This window comes from Aspergillus caelatus (genome assembly GCF_009193585.1).
Source record: "Aspergillus caelatus strain CBS 763.97 unplaced genomic scaffold BDV27scaffold_40, whole genome shotgun sequence".
In the NCBI taxonomy this organism is placed as follows: Eukaryota; Fungi; Ascomycota; class Eurotiomycetes; order Eurotiales; family Aspergillaceae; genus Aspergillus; species Aspergillus caelatus.
The window spans coordinates 59,254-82,168 of NW_022475303.1; the positions used below are offsets into that span (position 1 = coordinate 59,254).

At 48.6% G+C, this 22,915-nt stretch overlaps 10 protein-coding genes across 10 annotated transcripts; 2 read left to right on the plus strand and 8 right to left on the minus strand.

Moving 5' to 3' along the window:
• Nucleotides 1-45: 45 nt before the first annotated feature.
• BDV27DRAFT_79836 (phosphatidylserine decarboxylase 1) lies at nt 46-2,134 on the minus strand. The gene has a single exon (XM_032077626.1). The coding sequence runs from the start codon at nt 1,918-1,920 to the stop codon at nt 292-294; it is 1,629 nt and encodes a 542-aa protein (XP_031930220.1). The 5' UTR covers nt 1,921-2,134; the 3' UTR covers nt 46-291.
• Nucleotides 2,133-4,642, plus strand: BDV27DRAFT_79839 (uncharacterized protein). Its single transcript, XM_032077627.1, has 2 exons — nt 2,133-2,835; nt 2,910-4,642. Exons 1-2 carry the CDS (start codon nt 2,554-2,556, stop codon nt 4,497-4,499), a joined length of 1,872 nt encoding a protein of 623 aa, XP_031930221.1. The 5' UTR covers nt 2,133-2,553; the 3' UTR covers nt 4,500-4,642.
• A 1-nt stretch (nt 4,643) lies between these two features.
• BDV27DRAFT_79845 (phosphoglycerate mutase family protein) lies at nt 4,644-6,051 on the minus strand. The gene is made up of 4 exons (XM_032077628.1): nt 5,939-6,051; nt 5,554-5,867; nt 4,928-5,497; nt 4,644-4,857 (listed from the first exon to the last, which is right to left on the minus strand). The coding sequence occupies exons 1-4, from the start codon at nt 5,972-5,974 to the stop codon at nt 4,749-4,751; spliced, it is 1,029 nt and encodes a 342-aa protein (XP_031930222.1). The 5' UTR covers nt 5,975-6,051; the 3' UTR covers nt 4,644-4,748.
• A 144-nt stretch (nt 6,052-6,195) lies between these two features.
• Nucleotides 6,196-7,108, minus strand: BDV27DRAFT_143027 (uncharacterized protein; the record flags this gene model as incomplete). Its single annotated transcript, XM_032070035.1, has 6 exons — nt 6,196-6,342; nt 6,395-6,555; nt 6,709-6,765; nt 6,820-6,856; nt 6,929-7,023; nt 7,105-7,108. 6 exons carry the CDS (start codon nt 7,106-7,108, stop codon nt 6,196-6,198), a joined length of 501 nt encoding a protein of 166 aa, XP_031930223.1.
• A 999-nt stretch (nt 7,109-8,107) lies between these two features.
• On the plus strand, nt 8,108-8,629 carry BDV27DRAFT_155235 (uncharacterized protein; the record flags this gene model as incomplete). The annotated part of the gene is made up of 1 exon (XM_032072102.1): nt 8,108-8,629. One exon carries the CDS (start codon nt 8,108-8,110, stop codon nt 8,627-8,629), a length of 522 nt encoding a protein of 173 aa, XP_031930224.1.
• A 490-nt stretch (nt 8,630-9,119) lies between these two features.
• Nucleotides 9,120-10,234, minus strand: BDV27DRAFT_79869 (SDR family NAD(P)-dependent oxidoreductase). The gene has a single exon (XM_032077630.1). It carries the CDS (start codon nt 10,004-10,006, stop codon nt 9,128-9,130), a length of 879 nt encoding a protein of 292 aa, XP_031930225.1. The 5' UTR covers nt 10,007-10,234; the 3' UTR covers nt 9,120-9,127.
• On the minus strand, nt 10,235-12,060 carry BDV27DRAFT_79868 (epoxide hydrolase family protein). Its single transcript, XM_032077629.1, has 4 exons — nt 11,205-12,060; nt 11,137-11,145; nt 10,879-11,068; nt 10,235-10,821 (listed from the first exon to the last, which is right to left on the minus strand). The coding sequence occupies exons 1-4, from the start codon at nt 11,917-11,919 to the stop codon at nt 10,464-10,466; spliced, it is 1,272 nt and encodes a 423-aa protein (XP_031930226.1). The 5' UTR covers nt 11,920-12,060; the 3' UTR covers nt 10,235-10,463.
• Nucleotides 12,061-12,694: 634 nt separating this feature from the next.
• On the minus strand, nt 12,695-13,921 carry BDV27DRAFT_124343 (40S ribosomal protein uS8). The gene is made up of 2 exons (XM_032066061.1): nt 13,428-13,921; nt 12,695-13,141 (listed from the first exon to the last, which is right to left on the minus strand). The coding sequence occupies exons 1-2, from the start codon at nt 13,558-13,560 to the stop codon at nt 12,882-12,884; spliced, it is 393 nt and encodes a 130-aa protein (XP_031930227.1). The 5' UTR covers nt 13,561-13,921; the 3' UTR covers nt 12,695-12,881.
• Nucleotides 13,922-14,515: 594 nt separating this feature from the next.
• BDV27DRAFT_124344 (karyopherin beta) lies at nt 14,516-18,758 on the minus strand. Its single transcript, XM_032066062.1, has 9 exons — nt 18,286-18,758; nt 18,138-18,196; nt 17,239-18,045; nt 16,554-17,182; nt 16,276-16,492; nt 15,889-16,221; nt 15,589-15,826; nt 15,429-15,537; nt 14,516-15,371 (listed from the first exon to the last, which is right to left on the minus strand). Exons 1-9 carry the CDS (start codon nt 18,323-18,325, stop codon nt 15,185-15,187), a joined length of 2,619 nt encoding a protein of 872 aa, XP_031930228.1. The 5' UTR covers nt 18,326-18,758; the 3' UTR covers nt 14,516-15,184.
• Nucleotides 18,759-19,377: 619 nt separating this feature from the next.
• BDV27DRAFT_124346 (putative anaphase-promoting complex component Cut20/Apc4) lies at nt 19,378-22,673 on the minus strand. Its single transcript, XM_032066063.1, has 7 exons — nt 22,318-22,673; nt 21,886-22,231; nt 21,257-21,827; nt 20,468-21,202; nt 20,348-20,414; nt 20,137-20,286; nt 19,378-20,077 (listed from the first exon to the last, which is right to left on the minus strand). The coding sequence occupies exons 1-7, from the start codon at nt 22,586-22,588 to the stop codon at nt 19,725-19,727; spliced, it is 2,493 nt and encodes an 830-aa protein (XP_031930229.1). The 5' UTR covers nt 22,589-22,673; the 3' UTR covers nt 19,378-19,724.
• Between the last annotated feature and the right edge of the window lie 242 nt (nt 22,674-22,915).

The following is a 22,915-nucleotide window of genomic DNA, read 5'->3' on the forward strand; positions in this document are numbered from 1 at the left end:
TCGCTGCTCCGCGCTATCACGTGCCATCTTCTGTCTATGTCAAACCTAGTATAAAGGATGCAATAAAAACAAGTACATAATCTATTCATAGTCTCTAATTTCAATGCTTTTGTTTCGCAGGGTGCGCTTCCTGTTGAAATCGCGCTGTCTATGCTATATAGTGAAATGTTTGAAGAGTGGTATGATACAGAAACAACCAAAAAATACAGAAAGAAAGCAGCCCCATTAATAAGATGTATAACTCCTGGTCAGACCGGGCGTGACATCTCAAGTGTCGTATAGCCCAGCATTTCACTGTTCGGTGTCTACATACCCTAGCTTCTCACCGACCTTGATGCGTTGACCCATCTCGATGGTCCAGTTCCAGCCACCCTCGCGTTTTCCCTCTTGATATCCTGCGTCGAATGACTTACGGGTGCCCATAGGAGCCTCAAAGACCAGGACAATCGTACTGCCGAGTTGGAATCCTCCCATCTCCTCTCCCCTCTGGAGCGGATGGCCTCTGAGGGTCCTGCTGGCGTGCAGGTAGGTTGCCTCAACGAAACCGGGATACTGCTCGCCTCGCTTAGCAGCGAGAGCTGCCGCCATATCTGCGGCGGTGTCCGTGGTGAGACTGTTTGTGCGCAGCTCGGCGTCGAAGTTCACTTTGATAGAACCCACATTGGTAGCACCAACGGGGGTATAACTGAAGAATCCCCAGCGCCAACGTCCCAGAAGGACAACCCGCTCGTTGAGAGTGAAGAGTCCTGGAAGGTGACGCTGCAAGTACGGCGAGACGGAATACAGTTCACCCGCGAAGTGTCGGCGGCTCTCGACCACCCAGGGCACGGGGGAGTGGAAACGGTGGTAATCGCCAGGTGCGAGGTAGATCACGACGTAGTAAAGTGCATTATTCGACTTGGGTTTCGGCGCATACCATGGAGTGCCGTCCCCACGAGCCAGATCAGCCCTGACTTCGGCTTCTGCGGCAGCCTTTGATCCTGTTGAAGCGTCCAACGATGCTGAGCGCTTCCTTGCTCCGCCCTGATCACCGGCGAAGAGAGTTGGTAGCGTGTAGGGAATGCCATTCATCGTGGCAAACTCCTCATCGGCTGCCATGTCAGCTGCATCTTTCTGCGAAGGTTCTGTCAAGTGATCGGTGAACTTCTTGGAGTGGTCAGCATGTGAAGGTGTAGCTGCCCCCAGAAGTGCATCCAAACTGTATGTAACCCCCTTAACCTGTTCTACTTCACCACGTTCGATCAGACCGAACTGAAGAATACGTCCATCCGATGGCGAGATAACTGCGCGGGTATCGGGGTCTAAGGGCCGGGCACCGGGCTTCAATCTGCGATAGAAGAAGGCCGCCAGGTTCGGGTAGGTGCGCAGATCCGGTTGTTCTACTTCATCCAAGTTGACACCAAAAACCCATGAATAGAGCTTGAATCCAGGGGCGCGAAGGAAAACTGGAAGCTCAAGCTCATTAAAGCGGCCCCATAGCCGGGATATTGCTTTTAGTGGCAGGGTCGACATGATCTGAACCTGCCATGGCCCGCTTGGCCTGATTCTATGTCGTGGAGGTGGGTTTGTGATCTCATCTTCAGCTTCTCTTTCTCGGCGTTCCCGTTCGGCCCTTTGCGACTTGTAAAAATGGAGTATACCCAGGAGACCAATGCCGAGTCCTATCGGAATCGGATACCATTCCACCTTAGTGTTTCGGAGCGCAAATCGTAGTCGGGATCCGAAGCCCTTCGGCGCTGGGTTCTCTTGGTTGTTTTGGTTTTGATATTGTTTCCATGATTTCGAAAATTGCCTAGCACTGGCTTTACGTCCAGCAGACGTCCTCAAGGCCACCATCTTCATCAATCCAGCATTCTCCCCGAGACGGGAGTCTCCAAAGTTCCGGCGAAGCACAGAACGGCTGGTAACATACAATGTCATAATGCTGCTTACTCCATAATTAACGCCCCTGGTGGGGAGTAGTAGCCGTCGGCACGAAACACTGAGGTTCCTAGACGTCAGTGAGCAACAGAAGGAGACCGAGGTCTTTCCCCCTCAAATCTCGTGCTTTTGCATCATGCTGCAGATCACCTTCACCGCCCGGCAGAATGAGCCGTCACAGAAACGGCTTCAACGGCATGGCGTTCTTGGTGCTTTCTTCTTCACTTCTGCAGCGCAGAAATATGTTCTGGATTTGCTCTCCCGTACGCTTGACTTCGGTGTGATTGCCATTACCAGGATAACCTATATGTGTCGATCGTTCATGGTGGAGGTCCTATAATTACGTGCTGACCCCTTGCCCGCCCGCGGAAAAGGCCACCATTGTGACTTGGGCCACCTTTATATGCACCTTATCAGGGGAGTATACCAAGTCGCCGTGATTGTCCTCTAGCTCCGTTGTCAATTCACCTCTTCCGCATAACATCCTCTTGAATAATACCTCATCGTCTAGATTTGTCTAATATCAATTTATATCTTCGGGGTATTCTCGAGCCCGACCTTGCGCTTGTAAGCGCGTGAGCAATTACTTCATGTTATGATTACATCTACATTGGGAATAAGAACTATACAAAGATGACCTCCAGTTGCGCCCCATCAGACAACTCATTGTCAAATTCAAATGCGACCAGTGGAACACAAGGGTTTATTCTGCATGTGCTGTGCCCATCGCTTCCTCCTCCTAATCGCTTTACATTCAATGATCTGGCACCTTCCATCAGTATCGCTGGCCTCAAGGCGCGAATATCCCAATCGATTCCCAATAGGCCACCACCGGAGACTCAAAGATTAATATATCGTGGAAAACCCATCTCAAATGATGACTGGACTTTACAAAAGGTGTTAGACCCTGTAAACGTGAGTGTTACGATGACCCTTTGTTTTTGGTTGGCGTGTCCACGAGTAGTTGTTTAACTAGGTATGTCTATTAGGGCGCTGAATACTCCGTGCATCTTGTTCTTCCACCAGCTCCTCTACCAGCCCATGTGGCGACCTCCCCCAGACCCTCGCCATCGCCACAGTTCCAAGCACCCGCCGGCATGCCTTCACCAGACCAGCTTTTTGCACCCAGCCGATCTGCCCCGCCATACCCAATGCAACATGGGCAAGAGGTTAGGTACCGAGGATCAATGGGTCCTAGTGAAGCAGATATTGGGCTAGCCCTGCGACGTAATATCGAAACCATCCGCCACCAAATCGAACTGCGGGAGCGAGGGGGCTCGCCCCTACCAGATCAGCAGGGAACCGAACAAACGCAACAATTTCCCTGGCAGCGTATGACGCCATTCCAATCTTCAACAACCACGTCAACGTCAACGTCAACAATGTCGACCCATCCATCAGACCTCAGTGCTAGTTTAGCTCAAGATACTAGACTACGTCTGCACATACTACGGCCGCAAATCGCGTTATGCGAAGACCAACTCAATCGAGGCATCGCGCCTCCTATGGACCAGGTGATTCGCATTCGATCACAATTGTTCAATATCCTTGATGATCAGTATAGAAACCCCTTGTCTGAACGCGACGGCTCTATAGAAGCCTTGCTCACTCGGGTTTTCAACATCTACACTCGCGCAGATCAGCTCCGTGTAAGCCACTCTAGGGCCACTGCATCCATGCAGCACAATATGCCCGATAGTCCTGCGAACAATGATCATGAACAGGCCCCCTTATATCTTCTTTCGTCGCCAAATGGATACCAGGCTCTAGTTACCGCCCCCGGTGCAGCGAGGTCAATCGAATCGTCACTGAGCGCATTTCGTGCGGCGCAAGCGTCACAGGCAATATCTGCCCATGCCACTGGCCATCCGCCCCAGGCGCATCCCATTCCGAACGCTGCTGTCATGGAGAATGCCGTTCGACAAGCAGTCCTTAATCAAAGAATGGCCAATAACGAGCCTGTAGGGTTCGCCCGGAGCATACGACGGATTTGGCTTTTTGTTCGGCTGTACTTCTTTTGCTATATGTTTAGCGAGCCCGGCACTTGGTCGCGAGTCCTCTTGGTGACCTTAGCTGTCATAGTATCTCTCCTGTCAGAAACAAGTGTCCCGCGCCAATTATACGGGATGATTATTTCACCAATCCAACGACACCTTGAAGGACTGATACACTTTTCTACCGATGAACACGTGCCACCGCGGCCCCAGGGCACAGATGCCACGGGTAGCTCACCCGGAGATAACCGACCTGCCGCCCCGGCGGGAATGCGCCATAACCTTCGAAGAGTAGAGCGATCTTTGGCACTATTTGTCGCCAGCCTGGTGCCGGGAGTTGGGGAGAGGCATGTCGAGGTACGCAATGCAGCGGAGGCCGCTCGAAATGCAGAGCGCGCACGAGAAGAGGAGGAGGAGCGGCGTAGACAGGAGGAGGCTAGCAACGGCGAAGGAGTGACTGAGCAGGAGCAGCAAGATCACGAAGAAAATCCACCTTCCCGCCCAGAGTCGTCTGTAGCCAATCCCGCCACTGAAGACGGACTTCGTACCTCAATATCCCGAGGAGATGAACACGATGCAAGGTAATCACTCCCGTCGTTTCATGCATCTACTCTCATTATCTGTTGCGTTAAGTGTTGTACATAGCTGGCGTTAAAGTAGCGTTGAAATTAGCGTAGATCCTTACGGACGGATTTAAAACATGGTGACCTGAAAATTAGACACGCTCGAGAATCTATTGTCTGGTATATAGTCTATTGGGGGTATTTATTAGCCCCCTCTAAACGGGCCTACAGCATGCGCAGAAATGTCACCAATCATCATCTAAGGTCAGGATCACAGCTTCGTGCCTGGCCTCTCCGTCGACGTATCTTGACTTGACGTAGGCAAAGCTGAAGACGGAGCCATGGGACCGGTATCAAATGACTCTTCCCCGTTAAAGTGCCTGTGATGGAAAATGGTATCAGTATTGCCAGTCAAAGCCCCGGAGGGAACAGGACAATTGATCAACTTACCACCCCCTCTCAGCGCCTCCGCTCAAAAAGCTACAGTCCCCATTAACAACACAGTCCCAACCCCCACTGACTCCCTTCCCGCCTTGCCAATCGGGTACAACGGTCCCAGGTCGAATAACTCTTGTTCCTGGCGCCAACTCCCGCTGGTCTGCGCTACCATCGCCAGCGGGTGTCGTTCCCCTTCGGACAAATGTACTTAGACCCGCCGTAAAAACGTTAAAGTCCTCTTCATCAGCATCCTCCGGCATGTTTCCGGTCAAAACCCGTCCCATGGCAATCAGTGGAGCCGCATGTGCACAGATCAGTATCGCCTTACTGGTGCGTTCCGACGGCGGCTGGGACGCTTCCAAGGCATTGATTTCAGCATCAACATCCGCAATAATGCCCGCTAAGGCTGTAGCTACTCTATCGTGAAGTTGGGCAATTGTTTCACCACGGGTAGAGGGCATTAGATGCGGGTTGTAATTGGCTTCAGGGTCCGAGGCAAGAAGTGTGGGGAAATGGGACTTGAGGGTACCTGGTGATGCAGGAGAAGGGTGATCAAAGAAAGAGGTTGGACCGAACCACTCTCTATCAACATGCGTTAGTTTTATCAGCAACGAGGCTGCAACAGTGACATCATTTACCCGACTCCATTTTCGATCCTCACATCCAGGTCCGCATCTCGGTCTATACCTGTTTCTATAGAGGGCGCTGAGTTATGCTTCTCCTTCAGAGCTTCCACTGATGGCTGAATCGTCTGCAAACACCGATAGAAGGGACTCGAGTATATCCGAAAGGGTTTCGGGGAAAATTCTGGGCTGACCAGGTGCTCTGCGAGCTCGAGCGATTGGCGCACACCGTGCGAGGTTAGGGTTGGGTCTGCGGGATTGCCGGTTGGTGTTGGGAATTGAGACTTGTATTCGCCTGTTTTATAGTCGATTGTCCAATTTAGACGATGCTGTTGTTTGGTCCTTCTTAGTTCCATGTGTTGTTTGGTGGGGGTGGGGCAAAAGATGGAGGTATACCCACGCCATGTCGAGTTAGATATATGGTGTCTAAAGGCATTGTGAGATGATGTATGATCAACACTGCAGGTGCAATATCTTAGAGAAACCCTCTTGAATGGAAGTAGTGTATTATAGAAATGTACAAGAAGAGCGTTGCGGAGAAGAGATAAGAGGCAGAATGCGGAGAGGAAAAGACCTCGGCTTAGATTTATCAAATAAATGACGCTAGAACTGATTGGGAATGAATACAAACACCCGTGATCCAATGAAGACGAGGATCTAATGAGATCTATAACAACAATACAATGCAGAAGTAAATATCTTCAACATAATGGAGTGAACAAGCCCTCGCTCAATTGGATCTGCGTCTGGACGAGAGTATGCAATTGTTGATGCAAGGTTACGAGTTGGTTCGGGTGTTTTCCCCTGATCATACCAGGAATCAAGGCCGCCTCCAGGATAAACGTAGAGACCTGACGATATCACTTATCACTCCGCCATGGGCTACGGTAGAGAAAGGCGAATAGCCGTTGAGGTAAAGCACTCCAAAATAAACCATATAACTCCACATGTCGCAAGCAAAATTTGGGTGTTTTCCATGAAGACGTTCTGGGGAGCAAAATTCCATAGGCGGATAACCTCTTTTGAGTTACAAATGTATCAACTTTCATTGCCAAACCAAAGTCTCCAAGATAGAATTTCAAAGAGGCCCAGCAAGCTCCCCCTGTTTTCATAGATTGTCGACTGGTATAGTTTCCTTCAGTGGCCGAGCGAGTACTTCGTATTTAGCACTCCTGTTAAGATCGTGAAGAGGAGTGATCCCCCACATACAGTTCTTCTCATTCAAGTCTACCAAATGTCAGTTGATATAAATAGGAAGAAAAGATAGGGAATATATTTCACTTACCGCGATGTACAATTCCGGCTTTGTGTAGATTTTCTAAAGCCTCTAGTAATTGCCGATCAGCGGGCATGCGAGTAGCCATGGACCCATTAATGGAATCATCAGAACCCTATGATAGCCATTGTCTCCAGGTCTAGGAAGTAGAAAAGTGGCCAAATATGTCACAAGATGTGAGGTATCCTGTACATCCTGAATGATCTTGACTCACATACGGATTTCTGACTCTGCCCAATTTCCTAAAGATCAGGCACATATTAGGATTACTTTCTTGCTGCCCATATCACACATTCTAGACTCGTTTTATTTGTCCACAACTTTCTGGCGATGGTTGGTGTTCGTATGCCCTGTAGAATTGTTATACATCAGTCTTGGATTTAGATTTCACAGCACCCTGCACTTTGAGATATTATTGAAAAGAGCCTAGTAGAAAGCATACCATATTCCTCCAACGCAGTCCTTGCGCCCGAATATGCGGATATAACCAGAGCATTGCTCTTGGACGAGTTCTCGTATAGCTGCTAGACCGGCGCGACCGACGCCCATCACAGCGACACGTTTGTAGCGAGGTGAAACCATGGCGAACAGGCGTACATAGTGCTACTATTGACATATTCAAAACCTGAGAATAAGCAGTAAGTTAGGCACTAAATATCCGGCGATCATCGATCGGGACTAATTGTCGCTAAGAACTAAGAGAACTCGAGCCCTATCAGTCCCCTATCGTTTCGTTGTCGTTGGCCGGTGGCCTATCGAATCTCGTATCGATAAGGAATTTGTGCCCTAACAACCTGGGCTTTACTATGGACGCTGGTAGATTCATTCCACCATTGCCATTATACAAGTAATACAATACCCAATTCAATCAAGTAGTAAGGGAATAAACACAAATGGTCATCACTGGTCGCTGGACAAATGATGTTCTTCACCCCTGAAGAACTACACGCCCTGCAACCGATATTTTGGATATCCAGCGTAGGATCCCCATTCTCACAGGACTCCTAGGCTACGCTCTCCTCTTTAGCAAGAGCCCCATCCGGCCATGGAAATACTTCATGATAACAACAGGAGGCCCCTCACTCCTTGTATCACTTTGGTCCTGGTTATTCTGCCTTAGCAACCCAATGATAGCCCGATATCTCTCAACTTAGGAGAAAGTCCACGTAATCCCGCCGAGTCCACGACGCAACCCAAAGCACCATCGAACAAAAGGTATTCAAACGATACCAGGCGCGCGAAGCTCTCCTCGATCCCGTCTCCTGGCTATTCGCCCTAAGCTCGTTCACACTCATGCTGGGCAATAATCTCGCATTCCAGCAAAGCCTGTTATACATTCAGACCGAAGTTTCCGACCTCGGATCAACGCTGGTCTGGGTTGCTGGGGGCGGCTTCGCCATGGTGGTCGCCATCATCGCCTCACTCCTCCTAAAACCACTGCCGAATTACAGCGCCTATTGGGCTACACTCTGGTGGCTTCCGGCTATTGCAGGCGAGATCGGCATGGTCACCCTGCCATGGGACCGGACCGTTCCGTTGCTCGCGTGTTTGCTCCTAGCCTGTAACACTTGGGGGATGGCGTATATCATCTCACTAGGCTGGGCTGCATCTAGCTGCGCTGGGTATACGAAGAAGCTTACCCGGAGCGCGATGTTCATGGCTGCGTATGGTGTGTCGAGCATTATTTCTCTGCAGATGTGGAAACGCGGTGGACCGCGGTATTATGGGACGTGGATTCGTGCAGATTGTTATTTCTTGGGTGGGTACCGCGGTGTTCCTCTTTGTCATTCGGTAGATTCTGGCTCGGAGGAATGAAGAGCGCCAGATGTGGATTGAACAGCAGATAGCTGCTGGGAACTTGGGGACTGAATTCGTGGAGGTTCGGGGCGAGGAGGAAGGGAGAATAGCTGAAGTGGATGTTTCAATGCTGGATTTGACGGATTTGGAGAATAAGTTTTTTTTTATATAACCTCTGTAAAGGATCTGCGACTATTAGTAGCAGGACATTCAAGCTTTGCGAGTAGATATGTACTGTCAATAGAATTGTAGACTTTACAGCTTTAGAAGTGCTTCGAATGTTTATAGTGATACTGTGTAAGTTGTAACATGTTACACTTAGTCACATGGCATAGCGAATATGCATTTGTGTCCTTTTTTTTTTTTTTTTTTTTTATTTTTTTTTTACTTCTTTGTCAAATAAGAATGGTTTTCTTTAAGGTCGTATTTGTTGGCACTGTTCTGAGGTACAAGCGCTATTTCTATACTACATCGTTTATATCTATATTTATGTGCAAATGATCTCCCGATAACAATTTAGATACGCATCCTAACCTTCAATTTGTCCTCCCTCACAATCTCCTCTTCCTTCTGCAATAGCTCCTCCACGTCCCAAGTCACTGAGACATACCTAGCAGCTAACCACTCCCGTCTTTTCTCAGTAAGGAATACCAACGTATCTGCACACAGCTCTGGAGTTTCTGTCAAAGCCTTGTGCATCTGTTCAGGAAGCCTTTTTCCCATATCCGTTGGCACCCCGCCAGGGTGCACAGCAAAAGTCAGAACACCGTCCGGTCCATGATCCGCATCCAAAAATTCCGTAAAGCGAAGAACAGCGAGTTTGCTGGTTTGGTAAGCTGAAGCTCCAGGTGATGTCAAATGTGCCGCAATGCTGCCCAAGTTTACAACGATCTTGTCTCCGCCTTTGCTTAGCATCTGCGGAAGAAATGCCCGAGTGACTAAGTATGGCCCAATGACATTGACCGACCATGTCTTCTGCCATTCGGATGGGTCGCTTTCCACGATTTTGACGCGTTTTTCAAGGTACCCAGCGTTGTTAATAAGAATGTCTAGGCGGGGGAACGATGAGGCAATCGAGGTGGCCGCTGATGATGCGCTCTCTGCATCTGTCACATCTAGTGTAATAGGTACTACTTGGGGAGCTGGTTTGCCTGCTTCCTCTGCAGCCTGAGTAAGAAGTGGTACGAGCGACGAGAGATCTGTACGAGCGCCGACCCCGATCCCAGCACAGCCGGCTTTTGCATATGATAACGCAGTGGCCCACCCAATGCCTTTGGATGCGCCTGTTATGAAGACGTACTTTCCGCTTAGGTCACATTTACGCGGATCAATAGCTGGGTAGGTGTCGGTGTGGCTGGTCGGGGTGAAGTAAACCCCTGGACTTGATATCAGCATTGCGTTTATAGGGCTTTAGATTCGGAGTTGAGGGAAACCTCAATGTTACCTGTATGCAATCCGTCACTCATTATGCACGATTTGTATATACACAGTACGGAACTGAGACGAAACCGCTGTGTAGGTCGGGAGAAGAGGAGCGAGAGGTGAAGAGTGGGGCGGAAGTTAAAGTCGTGATAAAGGTGACTAGTCGCAAGTTGTAAATTTCCACGAGATTATTAATTCGATCGTCAGTCGACCTTTCAGTTGATTCCCACATCATTTGAATCGAATAGGGTCAACAATTAATTCCGACCGTAACTCCGAGACGCCGGTACTCATCGATAACAACATTGCCGAATCCCCGGTTTCTAGGACTAGGACTATGCCCGACAGTCCCCACAAGGACCCCACGTTTGCATTCTGAAAATCATTGGCAATGCCCTGCACAGTCGTGGAAGATGGTTTGGACTTGGTTTCAAGGAAGGTCATCTGGGAAGACCGTCCGAACGAAATGTTCTACGTCATTCCATAGATCCTCTGCTTCTTCCATGGCAGCAAAATGACCACCTTGAACGTGAGCATTGTACCATACTAAATCACCCAGTGTCGCTGCCCACTTCCTAGGGATGCCGCTAATATCATATGGGAAGCGGCTGTAGCCAAATGGCTTCGGAACAAAAGGGATCATGTTATCAGGAGCATCCAGACTGGATAGTTGGTAATAATCACTTGTCGTCATTCCCATTAGGTAGTAGACCGAAGCGTGTATCAAGGTTGTTTGCATGGGTAAAGTGTGTTGTGGATCTACCCAATTGTTGAACTTGTCACTAAGCCTAACACCTCATCAGTAATTCGGAGTTGCAAACACTAGACCACTAGACATCTCTCACCAGGCCAACAATGACAATGGGTCTTTCTTCGGAACAACTCCTATAGTGACCTGGCTTCCATGGTCTGCAATATCTGTCTTTTGGAGAGACTTGAAATGTGAAGTTCGGTTAAGAATCTCAAGATCTTGCTCACTAAGGTCGGTATCGTTACTTGGGTCGGGTAACCCGGAGATAGGAGGGAGAGAGTTGACTAAACAACTGTTACTTCTTGCTGCCGAAGAACAAAATTTTTCGTCAAGTGGGACGAGTGAGAATTACCATGTACAGCTTGGCTACAGTTAGTAATCTTTCCAATCGCCAGCGCAGATTCAATGAAAGTGGCGTACCTTCGCAACTGGGACTATATGACCCAAGTAGCCTAGCAACATAGGCCCCCATACCGCCACCTTGGGCAATGTAACCATTATCCAGGCCAATGCTGGTGAGCACTGCATCAATGGTCCGAGCTACGGCGAACATATCTGCGTGTCTAGTCACGGGGGAGCCAGCAGAGTAGGCATATCCAGGCAAAGACGGTACAATAAGATGAAACGGGCAATCTTTAGAAGAATACTTCTGGCGCACGATATCAAGAAGGCCTGTAAAATCAAGGAAACTTCCAGGCCATCCGTGTAAGAAGACGATGGGGATAGCATCTGGTTGCTGCGAAAACAACGCCATGAAATGGATATTAGAATCATGACCGTCAACAGTCACGGACGTATTGAACTGAGGGTGGCGGTTAACTTCAACTTCTAGAAATGGCCCATTAATCTCGGTCCAGCCTTCAGACGCAAGCGCGATCCAATGCTGCTGCTCGTTATCGTAAGCATCAGGATTGCTAATTCGGGCATGTTTGAGACTTTCGTGCATCTGATATACTTCATTCTGCGAGAACTCGAGTTGTACACGCTCAACTGGGATTGACGCTTTCAATGGAAGGTTAGACCATGCATCTGATGATGCATTATGGCGAGACTGCTCTATGCTTTTCGACGTAAAGGCCGACACAACAGCAAAAGAAGCCAAGCAAGCAAGCACCTTCAGGGTTGAGAAATACATAGTAAAGGTGATACTAGAGTCAAATGAGAGGACTCCGATAGATGTCAATGACACTCATTGCAGGTGCTAAGAGAAAGAGAGTAATGTCTCAGGCGATAAACCTTTCGTCACGTCTTTTTTCTTATTTGCTCCTCCGTCCCTCCTTCCTTTAATTTCTTCTCCTCACAGGGCTGACAGGGGGATCATCCATGAGATAAAATCCAGAATGGAATCATGGACACGTTGATCCACTTGTTCGAACGGAGATTCGATTACTTCCGAGCTGATGCGCGAACTATCTTCATTATCGAGAATACCATTTGCGAATTGTAACCATTAGATCGCTTTTAGTGCAGAACCTGCGCCTCATTCTCTCACGCACGGTCATGGGGAGACCAAAATGATTTGAGCATAAATGCCATAGTAGCGCGCTAACGGATGCTTCGGAATGTAGGAATCTTGATGGTTGGGACGCCCAATCAGCATAATTGGTAGTATTGCTCGGGCTCGGGGACTGCGGACTTCCGCTTTCATAAGAAATACGCCCGGCTTCCGAAACCTATGATTAATTGGTCTCATCCCATAAAAGGAATAGCGGCATATGAAAAATCAACCAAGAAAGCGATTGTATCCTTCAAGACCTCAACAAGGATGAACACATAACAGCGCCAAAGCCCTGGGGAAAATTGGTAATCATGCGTATCCCAACCAAGGCCAGATTTCTCACGCGCAAGGGAGACGAATTGGCTGTGCAGATTCTACTTTTCTACAATACGACACGAAACATGGAAAATAATTTGACCGGAACAAAATGACTTGGTTGAATTGAGCAAGATCACTCAAACCTATCTATGGCGTTTCTGCCAGGGTATCCTTTAACTCCTCGCCAAGACACTGTTGCTCCTGAGCACATTCCTCGCTCGGACCTCACCAGGCCACATATATCCCGATACTATTCAAGACATAAACTTTTAGTCGGTCGTCTAGTAGAAGAATCCGAGGAGCTTGCCAGCAACGTGCTTGCGACGAGCCTCCTCGTGGTCCATGATACCAGCGGAGGTGGTCAGGACGACGAAACCGAACTGACGAGAGGGAAGGAGCTGGGTGGTCCACTTCTCGAGGTCACGGAGCTGGACGGGGTAGCGGGGGTTGATGACACCGCACTTGTTGAGACGACCGTTGAGCTGGATGACAATCTTGCCGGAACGGTGGTCATCGACCTCCTCGAACTCGCCAATGTAGCCTAACGAAGATAGAGTCAGCAATGTTACGAAGATTTAAAAGTTCACCAAACACAGCAAAAAGAAATCAGGAAACTTGTAAGATCTCCGCCTTGTTAAAAAAAAACAAATTTCAATATATCGGGTACTTAAAGGGCGGACGTCGTTTAAAGATCGAGATCGCCGCCTAGTTATCAACCCGAAGAACAAACGAATACATTTTCCAGTATACACATGATCAAGATAGCAAAAGAGGCCAAGAACAATTAAACAGAAGGCGATAATCGAACGGAAAATAGATATGCATACCGTGCTTCTGCATGACGCTCAGGAACTTGACGATGACCTTGGAGGAAGGACGGACGAGGACCTGGCGCTTGCCAGCCTTCTCGGCGTTGTTGATCGCGTTAAGCGTATCGTTGAGGACGGAAGTCTTGACCATTTTGGCGGTTGATTTTCGAGATTCTCAAATCGAGAGACGGGATAAGAGGTATCTAATGTTGAAAGGAGAATCATGTCAGCCACCAGTAGTCTTCGAGCGTAAAGAGTGCCCCTTTAAGAATTTTTCATCAAGGGTTCTTCAGCCCGTGCCGTGAAATGAGAGAAGCGTATCACCTGGACCCTCTGGTAAAAGCTTTTCAACTTTCCTGCGGTTGCTACTCCACAAGGATTGAAAAGGCCAGAGTTCCATGATGATTGCTCTCTCAGACTAGCTGAGAGGCCGCGAGAAGGGGTTCAATAACGAGTAATACATACCTCGAGGGTAGTACCGATGAGGCTGGTGAGAACGGGGATGTGATAAAAGAAAAGTTCTATCAAGAGTTGAACAGTGAGGTTTTCGGCATGTGCGCGGGTAGGGTTATGTGACTCTTGCCCTTATTTTAGTCACGTGGTAACTGCGAGTGAGTGCCTCAGGCAGTATTGTGGAGTATCAAATACATACAGTTATCATCCTGCAGTACTATGCCAAGGCGAGTAATCACTACATAGCTCCCACAATACGAGCACTATAATTTCAATATAGGATAAGAGCCACGTAACCATACCCCAGTATTGAATACTGCTTCTATCGGCTCGTGCATATATCCGCTTACCATCCCAACAGATTCTACCCCATGATATCAATGGATCACTGTTGTCAGGGAAAGGACGGTGGGTTATTTATATGCCTGAGTGTGTGGCGCGAACCCGATACATCTGCCACCGCAGCCCGATCATTGATTGGCTTTAACAGTTTGACGGGACGTAGGTTGAGGACTAGCCTCTACTTCCCTCTCTGGAGACTACCATGACATCCAAACGCAAATCTGCGCCACGGATTACATTGTATACGTTACCTGACCATCGGGGCCCCTTGATCTACTATACCACACCCCACTGTCCACAGGCAGGTCAGATTCTGCTACTAAGCATCTCACACACGCTTATTCAGGTTGTATCATTGGCTCTATACAGGATCTTTTGGTGGGTAGAATCGGAATATACGGGAAGTGTGAAATATTCGTTGCAGTGTTTCTCTTAAGGGGTTACATGACTTCTTGGGCATACATGAGGTTGAAGATAATGCTATAGGGGTCTTTGTCTAATTAAGGCGACTTGGAACGGAGAAGGGAAGGGGGTAAATCGATAGTAATAGTAGGATGAAGGTGATAAACAAACAAGATGCCAGCAGCGATGAACAGGGTGCATTCAGGCGTCATGAGGGGGGGCTAATGGTTCCGAAAAGTGGGAAACAGGGAGTGCCCAACAGGGAGCTGAAGGACTGGGGAACATGGGAAAGGGTGATGGGATAGGGAAGTTTGAAGAACGGAGAGGGTGGTAGTGCTTAGATCAAAGCGGTATCAGCTCGTTCAACCGTACCATATGATACAGGGATATTTCGTCTGGCAAGTTCGATCCACGGCACGGCGTTTCAGCATTCCTCGTGAAACGATATTCACTTTATGGAATGGGAGCAAGTGGTCCATGGCGTAACTTCTCTGAGTGCGCCTAAAGGAGCGGCTTGCTCCGAGGAGGGTGGTCTCGACGAGAGCAATTGATGGCTTTTTGAGCGCTAGGGTCCATGCTTACGCCATGGCTGCGGCAGTAGACAAGGTGACCTGACGTTTGACCTGTTCACGAGCCCAGCGAGCAGTGTCAACTGTGGTCGTGCCAAAGTCTCGGTTGTTTCTAGTGTCTCTGACCAAGTCCGTGACCCAGGCGTTACGGAAGAAGGCCGCAAACTCTCCATTTGGGAACGACTCCGCGATGTCGCTGTTTAATAGTTAGACACAACAGTACGTGTGAGAAGGCTCAATATGACAAACGTACCCAAGAACACCCATGGAGGCCCTCATCAGCCCCTCACTCCGGTTGAGATCCTGAGAGATCAGGTGGAGGAGCTGGAAGATAGATTCAACATAGGGCTGGAGCTGAGTCACTGCAGATGGCTTAGCACACGTCTCAAAGACTGTGTTACACACTTGCTTACCTTGAGGCTTGCCCTTATAAGACAAAACAATACCACCCCAGGCATCCATAATGCCTTCGCGAAGCGAGACAATGTAGTCAAGCATCTCAATATTAACGTCCGAGCTGGCGGTTACAATCGATGCCTGCTGGAGGACCTGGGCGACAACAGACAGGTATGTGTCGAAGTGTGTTCCAATAGCCTGAGCAATGTCTCCGAACGTCTCGAGGATTGCAGGCTTCAATTGATTCGTGGAGCTCTGCAAAAAGGACTTAGCAAGGGACAGATCTTAGTTTACTATCATGAATATAATTATCTTACCCTCAAGTTATTGAGCAAGTAGTTCATGAACGAGTCGCAGTATGGCTGGACCTTTTCATTCAAGGCACGGGAGATATCGCTGACCAGTCCAATGGCCATAGCACAGAGGCCAGGTTCTTCTTGGTTGCCAAGAGCGTTATAAAGGAATGGCGAGAAGGGTTCCATATACTTGACGAAGTCCTCCTCTAGTGCACTTGCAATAGCGCCGACTGTGGCGAAGACGACATCAGGCACGCTGGACTTGGGGGGAACAGTTGTTAGGACCTGGATCATCGCATGCATGATACGGTCTGCCTGAGGCTTAATCTCAGTCTCGAGACGTTGAACAATAGCCTAAATTGTCAGTCAAATTACACATAAATGCACCCCTGGGCTTAAAGAACTTACCAATATAACGCTGGTTAAGCTAGTTTGCACCTCTTCCAGAGTGATCCGATCTTCCACACTAACAACTTGCTGTTGCATGGGGATGGTGTGCTCCAGACGCTGAATCACAACGTCGGAGAGGCTCGCAACCATGGGGAGACTGTCGTTCGCCGCATTAGTCACGAAGGAGTTCAGAACTTCATATCCAGCAGTCCGGAGCTGGTTGTCTGCATCTTGCCTATTAAGATGTTAGTAAGCCAGGTCCAGGAAGACCACCCTTTGAACTATATCAGACATACCTCTCAGTGAGAGTAAGAAGCGACTTAACACTCTCTTCAAAGTGCTTTGATAGGGGGTTCGTCTGCGCACCAACGTCACCGGCAAAACGATCGGCAACGTTCATCAGAGCCCAGCAGCAGGAGCTGGCAATCTTAGGGGTGCTAGCAAGCCCGTTGAACAGGCAAGAAATAAGGGGTTGTAAATGCACGTCAGGGTCCAGGGTCTCAGAGCAGAAGTCGCACACGCGACCAAGGGCATAGGCTGCCGAATCACGAACTTGGATGGAACTATCTTCCATCATGCCAACAAGAACACCCAAGGCCTGCTTGACCAGGGGTTCAAGGACCTTAGGATCCGGTCCATCCATGATGGCACCGAACGCCGCAACTGCAGCGTCTCTTCGACGCCAATCTTCATTACGAATGTTCTCCTCAACAAAGGAGAGGACAGGCTGGATGACCTCACCCTGGACACAAGAAGCATAGAGTTGCAGAGCCTGATAAGCCGCGCGAGAAACATTGTACTCATCATCCGTCGCATCCTCATCCTGTCTGCACATAGCCTGCAACAAGACAGGGACAACCTCTCTGCACGCCACGCGGGCGAAGCCAAAGAAAGGACGGACCTCAGGTGAACCCTCCGCTTGCGCCTATTCAATTCGTTAGTAATCTTCCCCTTCAAATGCGTGTAGAAAACTAGACGAACCGCAGCGTTGTCATCTTCAATGGCAATTTCCTCTTCGCAAACGGAGCACCAGAATTCAATAGCCAGCTTGGCGACATCTTCCTCCTCGCTCTTCATACCCATGATGCTGAGGCCAAACAAAGCCTTCTCCATGTAGAAGCGCATTTTCTCGTAATAAGCAGCCATGATACGGTTCAAGCAACCAAATGCGCCCGCCTGAACACGGAGATCATCGGCCTGTGTAGCCTCACAGACCACCTGCATGATATAATTACGTTCACCTTCATTATCCATGTTCGACCGAACAAAATCTACTGAGTCACTGAGAGCCTTGATAGCAGCGTAGCGGATATCCATGTTGGTTTCTTCACGTCGGGCGCCCTGCACAACAGCGGTCAAGATTGCATTGGAGTGAGTAGTCAAGCTCTCCCGAAGATCAGTATCCTGGGATTCACAGATGAAACCGATTGTGATGAGGGATGCTTGCTTCAACTGGCTGGACCCGTTGGCGATATTCTGAACCAAAACATTCATCAACTCGGGCCATTCATTCCGAGGTAGCTCGATGGCGGCAATAGAGACGATAAACTGGGCTGCAGACTGGCCGGCCCGGGCGTCTTTAGAATCCAAAGTCTTGAGCGCAAGCTCCTTGACCTGTGTCTTAATCTCCGGGCTAATTTGTTGCTGCCATTTTCCTTGCACTTCACGTAGCTTAGCATGATCTCTGAAAGTGAAAGCATTCTTCAGTGCGAGACCCGCAGCGGTTCTGATGTGGGAAGGGGTGTTTTCATTCGCCAGTTCTTGGCCAAGGGTAACAAGGTATCCGGCCTACATGGGGGAAACGCCACGGTTAGCATAATGATGACGGTCAACGAGTGATCGCTCGAAGCGACACCTAATGGAGCGCCCGGGAAACATACGAAATCGACCTCCGCCGCGTGGACAAGCTGCTGTTCCGCATTTGTACGTGTTGTCGCATCTATTAATCAAAGCAAAAATCACCCGTCAGCATCGTTCTTGATCGCTCCAAAGACCGTTTCAATAGAGAGGGTAGAGGGGAAATCTTACCTGGCGACAGAGTGCCCTCCAATACCTGAGTGACATTCATGTTGTCGGAAGTGGGACACTGACCACGGGAAAGAAAAGAAAAAGAAAAGGTAAGAAATAAAACAAATACAGCTCCTCTGGCTTGACTAAATTTTAATAGGCAACAAGTTAATTATGAAAATTGCCCACGACAAAGGAGTGGCAGCGTGGACGAGGAGACAGAAAGAAATCCTGCTGTTTTTGTGGATATATGACGAGGCATGCACCAGTTCTTCCGGCAAGTAGGACAAGAGGGAGGAAAAGACGGCTTGTGGTGCACGCCGAAGAGCCAGGAGAATAGGGAAAAAAACCGCACTCCGAGGTCTATGTTTCAGAGAGACAGGAGAAGAGAGAGGTAATTATTTGGTTCACAGAAACCTTTTTTTTTAAGTTCTGATAGAAAACGTTTAATCAAAAGAGAGAAAGAGAAGGGGAGAGAGAAAGCGAGAGCGAGGGAGAATAATAGTGTGTCCCTTCAACTTTTGATCCGCAATGAGGAATGAGAGCGACGATGGGCAGAAAACAACCAGTCAGCGCTCGGCGGAGCCCCCAAAACTCGCCTGCTGATTGGACTGTGACCACTGGTTTAGTCATGGCACGTGACCGCTAGACAGCCTGAAAGGGCACCGTCAATCCCCGAATGAAAATCAATAGGACCGGCCCTATCAGCATAAAATCGTCGACTAACCTTTTTATCATGCTATGCTATCTATCATATTGTCTATTTTCTTACAGGTTTCCCCTCCTCTTGCAGCTGTAAGGGAGTGTGGGTGAGGGTTGTGGTGTGGTGGTAATGCATATCCTTCTTACTTTTAAGAGGATCGGCCACATACTTTCGTCACCAGTTCCATTGTTGCCTGAGGTATTGCCCCTCCCTTGTTTTTCTTCTGGTTCCTTCTTTTCCTTCCCCCAAATTTTTCCCCCTCCATGGGTGTTTTGCTTGTTTTGATTTTGCTTCTTGAAGCACTTCCACCCTACCCACTTGTGTGGCCCCGGCGACCACGCCCTTTTTTTAATGATAGTCAGGGTGTCAACCCCATCGCACAAATCTATTAATATTTGGAACCGTAGGAACCAAATTATAAATAAGTAAATAAATTATATTTATCGGGACTATCCTAAGTATAGTTTAAAGAACAATAATCTGTGAAGAGCCCATTCAAACATCAGATGTCAGGGACTCATTGCAGTCATTGAACAAAAGCCCGACAGCCAGTCACAACCGACATATCAATAAACAAACGCGAAACAGAGGCACATCCCTGCCTGGAGCAGCTTTGTCCCTGCCGATGGTGGAACCTAGAGTTGCTCATCAACACGCTAATTTGCTGGTGAGAGAGTCAACCTCACCTTGTTAGCCTTGGCCGCTTTCCATCAGGAACAACCAGATGACAACCAAGCATTATTATTACCCCCGGCCTCTACTCGCTGTCCTCTGGCTCTTCGTCTTCCTCCTCTTCATCTTCCATCTCCGCGTCTAAATCTAAAACCTCATAACGCAGACCGTCGCCGTACAAGACACAGATCGCTCGACGGTCGTGTCGGCCGTTGACATATATCCTCGTGGGCTTGAGTTTGGGCCCAGGTATGGTAAAAGCATGTTTAATCCACTGCGTAGTTTCGGATTCTGGGGCCAAGACATCAAGCGTCACCGTGGGTGCAGCGGGCGTAAATGATGTCGTATCGCTATCATAGTCCTCGAAGCTGACAAGGTGTGGACTTTCACTAGTGGGTGCCGGCTGAAAAGGGAAGTTGAGAAGGTAAGAGGATCCTTCTGCAAATCATTGTTAACATCTATAACCTTCACGACGGGTATATCAAAGCGTAATATACCGTTATTAGACCAGAGTACCATGATGGTATCATCCTCCACGAACTGTATTTGGCGTATTTCCCCCTCTTGTAGATCGATAGCTCCTATACCTGTCGTTCGGGTGGAGCTGACCCCATTTTCGCAGTCCAGAACCGTGCGGTATATATACACTGGAAGTCGTGAGGAAGAGGTTAAAAAAGCAGAGACATACACAAATGGGGCTATACGTACGTATATGTTTCGACCGGATGGACCTAGTAGCCACATATATCACACACGATTTTTGTTCTCCAACATCCTAGGGTTATGGTGAGCACTGTTTCTCGCCTACATTTATCAAGGGCATGGTACCTCGTAGCGCATGACAAGATCAACGATATCTTTGTCACAATCTGGGTGAAGGGAAAGTGGGGACCTATGAAGGATACCTCTACGCTGTGTCAAGGCGATCTGGCCAAAGACTTTTTCGAACTGTAGTCCGAGGCGCTTTGTGAGATCATTCATCTTCGGCAGTTCAGCTGGAGCATCGGCATCGGAGGCTTGGTTGCTCTGCTCCAGCAATTTCTTAAACGTGTCATAGAATGACCCATCGTGTTCGGTTGGTGCCCACTTATCTGAAGTACTGGGGGCGGGCCTTGCAAATCCGATCAAGGGCAGTTGCTGGATGAAGTTTCGTAGTTTGCTCTTGGTTAACGCGCCTCTGATATACTTCAGAGTCTGCGGATATTCAACCATATCCGTTTTCTCCTGTAGCTCTTCCAGCGTCTGGGACATAGGTTCAGCGCTCTGCATTTCGATTTCGTGGCGAAGCCATCGCGAAAATGAGTTAAATTGGCTTAATTCTTCATTCGCATTGATGAGAATCTGGTGAGATAAGAGATGAAGGCAATCCAGAGTCTCGACAATCGCATTCAGATCTGCTGTCTCCAGACCTAGGACACCACATATTTTATGAAATTTTGAGAGCCCGATGAGGCGACTAAGTAACACTTCACATCGTTCGAGAGCCGGAAGAAGGCATTCGTGTGTCAAACGTCGAACATTTTCGTAGCCGCTCGATACAGCTTTCTCCCATCTTTTGTGTCCCTAGAAATCACATCAGCGTTTGATGAATGCTGCTTCCAAAAGGAGATGCCCTACTCTTTCCCCCACGATATCTACCAAGAACTCCTTCATTGGTTCAAAACAGTCTCCAGTGACCACTAGGTGGTAGGCAGCCGTGACGAAATCACAATGGCACTTTTCCTGCAAATCTTCGTTTATACTGCGCATGTACCTTGCCGGTAGTTCTTGTGCATTTTTCCACTCGAGCTCAACCTGTCTTTGTACCTGGTTGATGTATCTGAGTAGGTTTTGAAGCTGGGTTGTCTTATGTGCAAGTAGTGAAAGATATCTGCCGGATCGCGTGATAAAACGAAGGTCGAGAGTGAGTAAGTACAAGGAATCTGAACTATCGTCTGTATGTGAGGATGCTAGCAATGCATGGGTGGAGCTCAATGGATGAGAGGCGTGCTGAAGGATCCTGCATGAGCTGGAAGGCCCAACGGAACTGCCCACTTGAAATGAGCCTATTTCGAAGCAATCAAAAATTCGCAAGTGAACGGTGCCATCATCAAAGCCTACCAACAAGACATCTACCGTGCCACTGGTGTTCCTGCCGGCAGAATGAAAGATGGCATCAATCGACGCCCGAGAACTAAACACGTCGTCACTGGAGTCTTAGAGTTAGTGGGAGGTGGCTGCGCTTTTTGGGTGGTCGGGGGACCTACTCGCTTCCTGTCGCAGGCAATGTGCTCAGTTTAGGTAATGAGCTCTCGATATCTAGTAAAGCTAACTCCCTTGGTAGGTCAGCTTTGAGTAAGGCAGCTGCTTTTGATGGATGTACATCCGACGACAGCAGGTCCTCGACAGATAATTGCCCGGCAGCCTCTTCCAATTGCAGTTGTGCAGCCTTGCTATCGGTGAAGTTTACACCCCAGCCCAAACAAGTAACCCTGAACGGTTGGTCGGCATCACTCTGCCCTTCATAAGCAGGATAATGATGGACGGTTTTACCACTGTAAGCACTAATGATACGGATAGTATTATCCGCACAAGCGACAGCAAGTAGGTGACCTAGCAATTGGTAAGACTATCTGCGATACAAATAACTATATTTGCAAGAAACAACAGTATATGGCGACTGGAAGCCAAGGACGCACCATTGTTTTTCCACATCAACTTTCGGATTTCACCCCTGCCGTCGTCTTCATCCAAATAGGGATCTCCCTTGAACGAACCCCCAAAGACCCTCTGTCCATTCAATCGGAAAACTCGTAATTCATCATCCTCTGTAACGAGGGAGATAAGGTCCATCGTAGGACAATATTTCAGCGTGGTGGCCTTGCATTTTGCCGGTAGTGACTTTTCCGCAACAGGAGTGAGTTGCGGCTCATGCCGCAACGATGAAAGATGAGAATAGTCTTCGGTCATAATCGCGCGATACTCCCTTTAGTCCATTCTTTTGCAGGTTTAATTTTAACGGGTTCGCTTACTTCTAGTATGTCCCGCGCCTGACGTTGCCCAAGATGGATAAATAGTTAATGGACGGTGGAGTCGCGGAATAGCGGACCTCTTGGCACGTGGTATTTATCTGTCTCGCGCGTCCCCCCAAGTCGCCTTAGTAAAACCTTTAAACCTTACCTGGTAATTCAGGGCATAGGGTAGTTAACCCCTTCGAACAGGCAAGTAGTATAATACCATTCCCAATATAAGGAGCTGGAAGTTGGTTCTGTGTCATGTGTTAGTAGTGTACAGCTC